Below are 12129 nucleotides of genomic sequence, written 5' to 3' on the forward strand. Positions count from 1 at the left end.
CATCGTGAAGCCGCTCCTGGAGGCCCTTAAAGCCACAGCCACGCCATTCCGGTGGCTCTACCCCTTCGGTCTGGCCATCTTGAAAAATGGAAGGCAGTACACGGTGCGGACCCCGAGAGACCTTAAAGCTATTTGGGCCCCTCTCGGGATTGCACCCATCGCAGTCCCCTCATGGATGCCGGCTGATCAAGGGGATCCCCTGCCTTCCCCTCCGGGTGTGGATTTGTGGCAGCAAGTTTCGCCATCCAGACCAGAGAAGCAAGGAAAAGGCCGGTCGCAAGTACATCTTACGTGACTTTGTTCTGTGAGAATCTGATGTCGCTTTTGTTTACTCACTACTGAGTCCATTGTCCTGGGACATTTATGGGTTTCAGGCTGGCGGGACTCTGTTTGGCTCTGTCTGAGTTTTTTTTTTTGCCCGTTTGTTTCTTAGATGTGGACTTACTCAAGGTCTCAGCCCACTGCCCCGTTATCATGGGCTTTGGGTTTTGCCCTTTATATTACTACCTTGCCTGCACAAGATACAGGTTACGGATTGTGCTTTGGCGCATTGTTTGCACCGATAGTTTTGCGGGGGTTATATGTTTGCCTCTATGTCAGTTATGTTACTGATTATTTCCTCTCCCCCACTCCCCTCCTTATACCCCCTAGTGGCCCCACAGGAGCCCCCCTCTAAAAGATCCCGGCTGTCCGCCGCCATGAAAAAGGATCTCCATCATGTCAGATGCTGGGTGGGGTCACGTGCTCCCTGTCCATGGGGAGACATATCCTGTTATATGGATTGTGTTTCTGTCTTATCTGTTGTGTCTTTTATTTTTATTTTGACTTTCCCTGTATCCTCCTTCCTCTCCTCCTTCTGCTTACTCCGTCCGTTGCTTTCCAGACTGGATGTCCTTTTGCTCTGGGCCGAGAGGCCTCCTCTGTCTTTGCTATGGCCTATGTTGTAGTCGCCTCACTGAATGCCAAGGGTCTGAACGAGCCATGTAAGCGCTCTCAGGTGCTCTCATTGTTACAGAAAGATGAGGTTTCGATTCCATTTCTCCAAGAAACTCATTTTAAATCGGGAAAAATCCCGAAGTTGTCCCCAAATATATTCCCACAATGGTTTCACAGCTCTTTTGCCTCGGCTAGCAGGCGTGTCAGCGTGGCCATCCACAAGCTCCTACCCTTCAAACACTCCGCTGTCCTTGCAGACACAGACGGTCGCTTCTTGTTTGTGAAGGGGCACATCGCTGACGCGCCTGTTACCTTGGCTAACATATATGCCCCTAATAGGGGTCAGATCCCCTGGCTCGTTCGGACTCTTGAGCAACTAACGGCTTTTAGTGAGGGCATGCTTATATTAGGAGGTGACTTTAATGTAACCATGGAGCCAGGCCTTGACTCGTCCTCCCAGAGGTCTGAGTTGTCCCACAAGCTTCTGCGCCGTCTGAAGACTGCGCTGAAGAAACTGCGGGTTATAGATGTATGGCGCACTATGCATCCCTCTAGTCGGGATTATACGTTTTATTCTAATGCAAAAAAGTCCTTCCATAGGCTGGACTATTTATTTCTGTCCTCCCCTCATATTTCTCAGGTGGTAGACACGAGGAAAGGGAACATCACGCTAACTGACCACGCCCCAGTATTTCTCCGGGTGTCTCTGACCGCTCTTCCTAAAAGGGAAAGAATATGGCGTCTTAATGACACCTTGATTTCCGACCCTGCTAATGCAACTAGAATCTCCCGGATTATGTCTGAATTCTTCTCTCTTAATGCAGTGGGCGACCCCCCTCCCTCTCCTTCCATACTGTGGGAAACTCATAAGGCTGTGGTCAGAGGAGAATTAATAGCCTTGGGCTCGCATGTTAAAAGATTGCGCTCCAAGGCTGTAGATGATTTGCTGTCCCGCATAGCGAGTCTTGAACTGACTCATAAGCAAACCCAGGCTCAGGCTGTGGCTGCTGAATTGGTGGAGGCCAGGACGGATCTGAAAAACCTGCTTAATGCTAAATCTGAGAAACTTATATTCCGCTCCAAGTTTAAAGCTTAAGCCCATGGGAACAAAGGTAATAAACTGATGTCTGCCATGGCTAAGCAACGCCACATGTATTCATTTATCCCTGCTATTCTAGATGCAAAAGGCAACAAACACAAGTCAACTCATGACATAGCAAAAGCGTTTAGCGCTTTTTATGCAGATCTTTATAACCTACCCACACCAGACCGTCCTGGTTCAGCCTCTATTGAGCAAGCCACAGATGAGTTCCTTTCAACTCTGAAGCTGCCCTCTATTAGTCCCCTACAAGCTTCCCAACTAGTCGCCCCTGTATCAAGAGAGGAAATTGGCAAAGTCCTATCCTCCATACCATCAGGTAAAAGTCCTGGCCCGGATGGACTCCCTATATCGTATTACAAGACCTTCAAGGACGTTTTGACTCCTCATTTTCAGGCACTCTGTAATTTTCTCCTGTCTGGGGGTTCTCTACCCCCCCAAACGTTAGAGGCTCACATAACTATAATGAAGGATTTCCATAAGGAAAACAAAGACCCCCTCCACTGTGGCAGTTATCGCCCTATTTCATTGCTAAATGCGGATGTCAAGTGGTGGGCCAAGATACTGGCGCAGCGAATACAGCTGATCCTGCCGGATCTTATTGATAGCGAGCAAGTGGGGTTTGTGTGTGGCAGACAGGGCTGTGAAAACACGATACGCCTGCTCCATCTTATGGACTGGGCTAGAAGCTCCTCTACGCCTCTGGCATTGCTGAGCACGGACGCGGAGAAGGCCTTCGACAGGGTCGGTTGGCATTATATGTCGCAGGCCCTGTCGAGGTTTGGTTTCCCAGACTCGTTCATATCTGCGATTTTCACTCTGTACTCAGCCCCGTCTGCCAAACTCAAAATAAATGGCACGCTCTCTCCCTCCTTTTCCATCTCTAATGGGACGAGGCAGGGTTGCCCTCTTTCCCCATATTTATTCGTCATAGTGATGGAGACTTTGCTGTGTAAGATCCGGCAGGATCCAGCAGTTAGGGGCCTTACCATTAATTCTCAGACCCACTTGACAGCCGCATTTGCTGATGACCTACTTATCATGACTTCCAATCCCGAAACATCCTTCCCTAGGCTACTGTCTCTTTTTGAGGAGTTTGGCTATGTGTCAAACTTTAAAATCAACTATAGTAAGTCAATGGCCCTTAACGTCACTTGCCAAGTTTTGGTTAAAGAGACCCTCCAGAAAATTACCCCCTTTCACTGGGCTACAAAAGACATAGTATTCTTAGGGGTGCACATCCAGGCTCAAGCAAAGGACTTGTTTGCTCTTAATTACACCCCCTTATTATCCTCAGTTAGGAAACAGCTGCAATCTATTAAGCTTCCGTTTATTTCATGGTGTGGTAAGAGGAACTACCTTAAGACCTTTATAGCCCCTAAGTTTTTGTATCTTTTGCAGGTTTTGCCTATCTAGCTGCCGCACTCATTTTTTGTTGATGTACGTAGAGTTTTCTCCCTCTTTTTGTGGGGAAATAAACCCTCGAGAATTGCATATTCGGTGTTGACAAGAGAGAGAAGGCTTGGCGGCTTTGGTCTGCCCGATATGCGTTCCTACTATATGGCCTTTCAACTATTTTGAGGTCTATCCCTCCTTAATTGCGCTTATAGTGCTCCATATGTGCGTCTTGAGCGATCTCTGCTTTCCACCAAAATGAAACGGATTCTTTGGGGGCTGTCCCCTTGTTCTCCGGGTAGTTCCTCTATATCACTCCTATGGAAGAGTATGTTGGTTGAGTGGGCCAAGCAGTTTAAAGACAAAGTACTTGAATTCCCCATACCAGGTACTCCACTCTCCTCCTTGCAGTTTTACATCCACCTGGAAGCTGAAAAGCCTTCAGGCATCTGGCCTCTTTTGGCTGATATTCCTTTAAGTGAGATTCGGACCCCAGATGGGAACCTGGATTGGACCCCGGTCTTGAATGACCCTAAAATCAAAAAAAGCCCCCTTCCTCCAGGGATTTGCCCTGCAGAAGGAGATTAAATTTATTAAATTACCACCCCCCACCACCTCTAGTCCTCCCTCTTGGTTGGTTAGGAGGTTATCAGACACTCGTAAGACCCCTAAACCGCTGTCTACCATATATAAGGAGTAACTTTCAGCCTTCCCTCCTGAGCTACATTTCCTTAATTCATGGGAAAGGGAACTGTCCATCCGCCTTTCAGACCCGGAAAGGGCTTTTGTCCTTACGCACTCTCACGGCTTTAGCCGCTGCATTAAGATACAAGAGGACTCATATAAGCTGCTTACAAGATGGTACAAATCCCCAGAGTTTTTGCATAGGCTTAATGCAGACTTTAGTGAGTGCTGGAGGTGTAAAAAAGATGTAGGTTCTCTGTCACACATTTGGTGGCACTGTGAAAGGATTAAAGTTTTCTGGTCGAGTATAGAAGCACTGATAAATGTGGTGTGTGCTAAGCAGGTTAAGCTGGATACCAAACTGATCCTGCTTTGGTGCCCCAATGACTCGCTGTCCCCCTGTAGATCTGATCTTCCCACTATGCTTATCACGGCAGCAAGACTGCTAATCCCGCTGCTTTGGAAGGATACTGAACCCCCTACTATTTCGACGTGGAGGGATAAAGTGGATCAGATCTATAGATTTGAAGAACTGGCCCATTGGGAATCTTACACACATTCCCATTTTCTGAAAATCTGGTCACCCTGGAAGAAATATAGGAAGTTTCCTTGACGGAGTTTGGAAAACTCCCCAACTTCCTTCCCCTCTCATTTGTGTGTTATATTTTTATTGTCTGTCACATTTGAGGTCTCATCTTATACACTGTATACCATGTGTTGCACTGACATGCAATAGTTGTCACGTCCATAGATGGTGTGTAATTATGCCTTTCCATCAATGCTACAATGGTATGTGATTGTAAGAAGTGCCTTATTCTTTGAATAAAAAGAAATTTGGTTAAGAATATAACTACTATAATACTGCTTCCTACATACAAGAATATAACTGCTATAATACTGCCTCCTATGTACAAGAATATAACTACTATAATACTGCTCCTATGTACAAGAATATAACTACTATAATACTGCTCCTATGTACAAGAATATAACTACTATAATACTGCTCCTATGTACAAGAATATAACTACTATAATACTGCCTCCTATGTACAAGAATATAACTACTATAATACTGCCTCCTATGTACAAGAATATAACTACTATAATACTGCCTCCAATGTACAAGAATATAACTACTATAATACTGCCTCCTATGTACAAGAATATAACTACTATAATACTGCCTCCAATGTACAAGAATATAACTAATATAATACTGCCCCTATGTACAAGAATATAACTACTATAATACTGCTCTTATGTTCAAGAATATAACTACTATAATACTGCTCCTATGTCCAAGAATATAACTACTATAATACTGCTCTTATGTTCAAGAATATAACTACCACTACTATAATATTGATCCTATATACAAGAATATAACTACTATAATACTGCCACCTGTGTTCAAGAATATAACTACTATAATACTTCTCCTATGTACAAGAATATAACTACTATAATACTGCTCCTTTGTTCAAAAATATAGCTACCATTATACTTTTCCGTATGTATAGGAATTTGTTACAATGTTGTTCCCTATGTAGAAGAATATACATTTATAATACTGTTGCCTATGTTTAAGAACATACAGTGCATTCTGAAAGAATTTTGAAACTTTTACGTGTTTTCTTTATGTTGCAGCTCCATGCTAAAATTAAAATAAAATAAAAAAATAAATAACTTTTCCCCCATCAATTTGCTTCCTCATCAACTCCATACTCCATAACGAAAAAGTGACAACATAATTTTAGATAATTGAGCAAATTTATTAAAAAATAAAAAAACAGAAATTCTACATGTACATAAGTATTCAGACTTTGCTATGACACTTGACATTTGGGAATCTACTGACAATACATATCAGGGCTAAAACTAGGTTATGAGGAAGAAAGAACTGCCTGTAAAGCTCAGAGACAGGATTATGTGGAAGCACAGATCTGGAGAAGGGTACAAACAATTTCTGCTGCACAAAAAGTTCTCCAGAGCACTCTGTCCTACACAATTCTTAAATGGAAGATGTTTGGAACATCCAGGACTCCACCTGGAACTGGCCACCCTTCACAACAAACTAAATAATCGGAAGGGCCTTGGTAAGACAGGCGACCAAGAACCTAATGGTCACTCCGGCTGAGCTCCAAAGATCCCATGTGCAGATGGGAGAAACATCCAGAAGATCAACTATCACTGCAGCCTCCACCAATCTGGGTTTTATGGCATAATGGTCAGAAAGATGCATCCCATTATTAAAAGACCCATGAACGCCGCCTTAAATTTGAAAAAAAAAAAAAACTTTTTGCAGGTCTGATAATACCAAGATTGAAATTTTTGGCCTCAATTCTTAGAATCATATCTGGAGAAAACCAGACACTGCCCAATACCCAATACCATTCCTACAATGAAGCATTTTCATGGCAGTATCATGCTGGGGGAGACGGGAGACAGGTCAGGGTTGAGGGAAAGCTTAATGTAGCAAAGTACAGAGATATTCTTAATGAGAACCTGATCCAGAGCTCTGGAACTCAGACTGGCCTGAAGTTTCTCCTTCCAACAAGACAATTACCCTAATCAAACGGCTAAGACAAGACAGTAGAGGCTCAGGGAAAACTTTGTGAATGTCCTTGAGGGACTCATCCAGAGCCCTGAACCCAATGGTACATCTGTGGAGAGACCTGAAAATGGCTGTCCACCAACGGCCCCCCATCCACCCTGACAAAGCAGAACATTTCCAAATCCAGGTGTGCTGACTTTGTGGAATCATCCCCAAGAAAACTGGAGGCTGGAATCAATGCTTCAACTAAGTTCTGAATACTTTTGTCAATGCAAGATTTTAATTTTTCCTTCTTAATAAATTAGCAAAGATTTCTAACATTCTGGGAACATAGGTGCTTTTTGCCCCAGTCTTGATATTCCCTGCACTGTCAGCGGATGCACCCCGGGCTGGCAAACTGGACAATTGCTGAGGGCCTCGATCCTTCAAGGGCCCCCCTGCTTCAGTCCCGATCGCAGAAGGTTGAACAGTTGGGATTCCAGAGTGGGGAATTTCCCAGTTTAGGAGTCCCTGCTCCTACTCCATATATGCAGTTAGTGTTATAAACATGAAAGGGGTATTCCCAAGTATTGTAATTATATGTATATAAATCTAATTTAGATTTTTGAAATATTTATCTGGGGATTTGAACTCACAACCTTGTACATTAAGTGCAAGAACCTCCTCAACAACTGGGCTATAGAGCTCAATGCTAAGTCTGTGCTGAAAAACGTCTCAACAGTAAAATATTTTATTTTATTGAGAATAAAATGGAGCAAAACGTAAAATATGATCAAACAACACCCATATTAGCTTATACCAACCTTTTCAACTTGTGTAACCAGTATTTTTAAAACACTTCTATTGGGAATTGAACTCACAACTTACTACATTTCAGGTAATAACCTTAACCACTCAGCTATATAGCTCATTGCTCAGTTACTGCTAAAAAACCTCATAGAAGTTTCTATTGTATAATGCAAGCGAAAAGTTTATGCTGTTTTTAACAGAAGAAAAATTTCTATGAGGTTTTTCAGCATTTACTTAGCATTGAGCTCCATATCCCAGTGGTTAAGGTTCTGGTCCTTAATGTAGAAGGTTGTGAGTTCAAATCCCCACAGAATTTTTATAAAAATAGAGGCTAACTAAAACTTAAATACACAGGGTGTTCCCAACAGTGAAAATTTAGATTTTGTTGAGAAAAAAAATGGAACAAAACGTAAAATCAGATAACTCCCGTATTAACCTACACCAACCATTTTAACTTGTGTAACCAGTATTTTTAAAATGTTTCTGTGGAGATTTGAACTCGCAACCTTCTACATTACAGGTAAAAACCTTAACCACTTGGCTATAGAGTTCAATGCTAAGTCACTGCTGAGCTCTACAGCCCAGTGGTTAGGGTTTTTGACCTTTACGTAGAAGGTTGTGAGTTTGAATCCCCACAGAAACATTTTAAAAATAGAGGCTAAATGAAACTTAAATACACAGGGTGTCCCCAACAGTGACAAATTAGATTTTATTTAAAAAAAATTTAGCAAAATGTAAAATATGATCAAATAACACCCGTATTAACCGACATTAATCTTTTTAACTTAGCAGTATTTTTAGTTTGGAAAGGTGGCAACCCTAACAGCCCCACCACTCAGGACCTCTATAGGCCCGCTCACTGCAGCAAGCTGAGCCTCATCAGGACTCGCTTAGTAAAAAAAAAAATCTTTTCATCACAATATTCTGACCATCATAACTTTTTAGTTATGTCCACGGAGATTTTTGTTTCTTTTTATTTTGGGGAATGGGGTGATTTAAATTTTTATGTTTTTTTTATATTTTCACAACTTTTTTTGCTTCATTAGTCTGTATAGAAATCAGTTTATCACAGTTCAGTGCTGCCATCTAGTGGCCTCAACTGGGATATACTAAAATTGAGCCTATAAGCCTAGTACAGGCTGTGAGTCATTTTTAGAACAGGGTGCTTTCCCTAATCTCCTCTGGGGGAAAGCGCGCTTGAAGAGGCATCCCTCGCTTATGGTTTTGAACACTCTCAGATGCCATGGGTAAGGGGAACTCATTGCTGTGAGTGGAGGGGGCATGTGGCATATTCTGGGGCCATGAGGGTGAAGAACTGTGTGAGGAGCTTTACGGGTTGTAAATCTGTGAGGGAGGGCTGGAATCGACAAAATGTAACTGTGTTGTTAGAACATTATTAGAACATTTGGGGTCCCACTTTTAATTTTGCCCAGGGCCACATTTTGTCTAAAACCACATTTATGATGAGGCACAGCCTTGCCATAAACTAGGCACATCCTCTGGCAGTCCATGCGCTTAAACAGAAATCTGCAACAGCTCAGAGCAGCTTTAGATTTCTGGCTTCATTTGTGCCAGAAAACTTACATAAATGAACAAAAATTGTTGAGGCTGCTGGCCATGACCCCTTTGGAAAAGTGGCAAGGGCGGAGTAAAAACTACTTTGTAACTTTTTGACGCCATTTTTCAGGTGTACAGTAAGTGATACAAATTTTCCACCTGTTTTCACTTTCTCATTATGAGGTATTAAAGGGGTTTTCTGAGATATTTATATTGATGACCTATCCTCAGGATATGTAATCGATATTGGATCAGCGGGGGTCTGACACCTGATCAGATGGTTGAAGAGAAGGCCGTTCTCCATGTCACCTCAGCCTTCCCTTCATTGCTTACCTGCTCACTATTGACATTGCAGTGATGAGCAGTGTAATTACAAGAAGCCTTCCATTCACTTCTATGGGATGGCTTGTTCCGAAGTATAGGGGGAGAACTTTTTTTTATTAACACAAGACTGCAACATAGAAAAAATGTGAAAAAAGTGAAAGGATCTGGACTTTTCAAATGCAGTCTAACTGATATAATACTGCATTAGGCTGCATGCACATTTTTGTTTCCGTGTCCGTTCTGTCTTTATAGGATGCAGACCCATTCATTTCAATGAACCACTAACCACTGGGCTGTAGAGCTCAATGCTATGTTTTTGCTAAAAAAAAAACTCATAGAAGTTTTCTTCTACGAGGTTTCTCAGCAGTGACTTAGCATTGAACTCTATAGCCCAGTGGGTACGGTTTTTACCTGTAATGTAGAAGGTTGCGAGTTCAATTCCCCAACATTTTAAAAATACTGGTTACACAAGTTAAAATGGTTGGTGTAGGTTAATACGGTGGTTATTTGATCATATTTTACATTTTGTTAATTTTTTTTCTCAAGAAAATCAAAATTTTCACTGTTGGGAACACCCTGTGTATTTAAGTTTTAGTTTGCCTCTACTTTTTAAAAAATTTCTGTATGGATTTGAACTCACAACCTTCTACATTAAGGACCAGAACCTTAACCATTGGGATATGGAGCTCAATGCTAAGTTGATGCTAAGTTGATGCTAAGTCAATGCTAAGTCAATGCTGAAAAACCTTATAGAAATTTCTCTTCTGCAACCCCACAAAAAAAATTGAACATGTCCTATTCTTGTCTGTTTTAGGAATTGTCACAATGGATCCGCAAATAAAAACGGATGGCATACGGATGTCATCCGTTTTTTTTTGCGGATCTGCAATTTGCGGACTGCAAAACACATACAGTCGTGTGCATGTAGCCTTATACATACAAAATAAACACCTACCTCCATACACAACAGTATAACAGGTATAATGCTGACTACTAGATGGTTATACAATGGGTTGAAATTGATAGATAGACAAACGTTTTGATATCTCTGAGGTAAATAATTTTCTTTGGCTCCTTTGACCCGATCTAGAATGATAGTCCACCAGAAGGGACCCTACAAGACGATCTTCAAACCCCTGAAGGAGATGGCTCGGAGAATGTGAATCAGGATGATGTGCATTATGCAAGCATTACATTTTCCACAGTGAAACCTAAGGAGGTCGTTCCTGATGACATGGAGGTAGAATACTCCGAAATAAGGAGAACACAATAAAACTGGATTTGGGGACTTTTCTGTTTGCAGGGCATCTTTTATTTATGAGATAATTTGTACTTTCTAATAAAGTCATGCAACAATCCATGCAATGCAGTTGGAAGCTGGGAAAAAAATATGAATGTGGTGGGGTCATAAAAAACTGCAATTCCACCATTGTTTACGGATTTCATATTTATGACATTCACACATTACATGTTTTCATAGGTAAAATGAGGAAAGAGGCTTGAATCTTAATTATTATTATTATTTTTTTCAATTTATTATTTATTTTTTATGCTTTCTTTTTTCTTTCTTTTTTAAAGTTTATATTTAGTCCCCTTGGGAAATAAAAAATGTGTTTGTTACAATGCTTCTACCGTAAACTTGTGGGGTCATTTATCAAACTGGTGTAAAGTAGAACTGGCTTAGTTGCTCATAACGACCAATCAGATTCCACCTTTCATTTTCCAAAGGAGCTGCCAAAAATAAAAGGTGGAATCTGATTGGTTGCTAAGGGCAATTAAGCCGGTTCTACTTTACAGCAGTCTGATAAATGACCCCATTGGTTTCCTATTGCAGTCTATGGTAACATCTCTGTGCTCCTATTAAGCCCTGCCACAGGGTAGTCCTGGGAGCCTTCGGAAAGCTCCTGTGATCGCGTTTTGGGGCACTGTCCATTCATTGGGGCAGGCGCTCCCAGTAATTGACCCCTTAGATACTATAGCTGCAATTAACCATGACATCTCAGGAGTTAAATGTTTGTGATACCCAAAAAGAAACCAATAATAACTTTATTGACATCTTACATCTGCCACCTGAATGAGAGAGGTGCAGTATGGATGTGTAATGACTGCCGTCCTAGAAGGCAGGGGCCAAGAATGGGAGGAAGACCCCTCTTAGCTCCACCCTCTGACAAATTGTAATAAAAATGAGAGATTTTGGATATTTCTGGGACACAATTTGGGGATCTGATTGACATCAGGTTGTGTTCCACATTCTCCTATCCCCGGGACCTGAACAGACTCTTACCAAGCAATTCGTTAAATATAAAGAGACTTTTTGCTTTTATGATTTTATCTTTATAACTGTTTCTGCACCTCTATGTATGTCTATTAATTATTTTCATTTTTTGTAATCTAAGTATTGTACATTTTTATTATATTAAAGATACATCTTTGACTTGTGGTCTGGAATGAGCCCATTAAGCTCCATTTTAAATGTATGAGTGTTTTTTGTTAGTTTTTCTGCTGTAAGTGTAGTTAGTGCTACTGTGTGCCTGGGTGTGAGAGGGGCGTTGTGGGGTTTTCTATAAGCCCCCAATTTGTACATTAATTTAAATATCATAGATGGTGGCAAAATGTTGGGAAGTAGTGTTGATCAAGCACCAAAGTGCTTGGGTGCTCTGACCAAACACATCGGGATGCTCGGGTGCTATACCGAGCACCCAAGTATAATGAAAGTCAATGGGAGAACCCGAGCATTAATCCAGGCACCCCTCTGGTTCATAGGAAAAGGTCAAAAATTGATGGAAACA

The 12129-nt window shown here is 41.6% G+C and overlaps 1 protein-coding gene across 1 annotated transcript in view; it reads left to right on the forward strand.

Annotated features, from left to right (window-relative positions):
* Window positions 1-11016, forward strand: part of LOC122932356 (sialic acid-binding Ig-like lectin 14) — a 150846-nt gene extending 139830 nt beyond the window's left edge. Inside the window, exon 9 of the mRNA XM_044286725.1 lies at window positions 10431-11016. Coding sequence (XP_044142660.1) covers window positions 10431-10613 — 183 coding nt within the window. The 3' untranslated portion in view covers window positions 10614-11016. The remainder of the gene's footprint in view (window positions 1-10430) is intronic.
* Window positions 11017-12129: the final 1113 nt, after the last annotated feature.

Source organism: Bufo gargarizans, chromosome 1 (assembly GCF_014858855.1).
Source record: "Bufo gargarizans isolate SCDJY-AF-19 chromosome 1, ASM1485885v1, whole genome shotgun sequence".
NCBI lineage: Eukaryota > Metazoa > Chordata > Amphibia > Anura > Bufonidae > Bufo > Bufo gargarizans.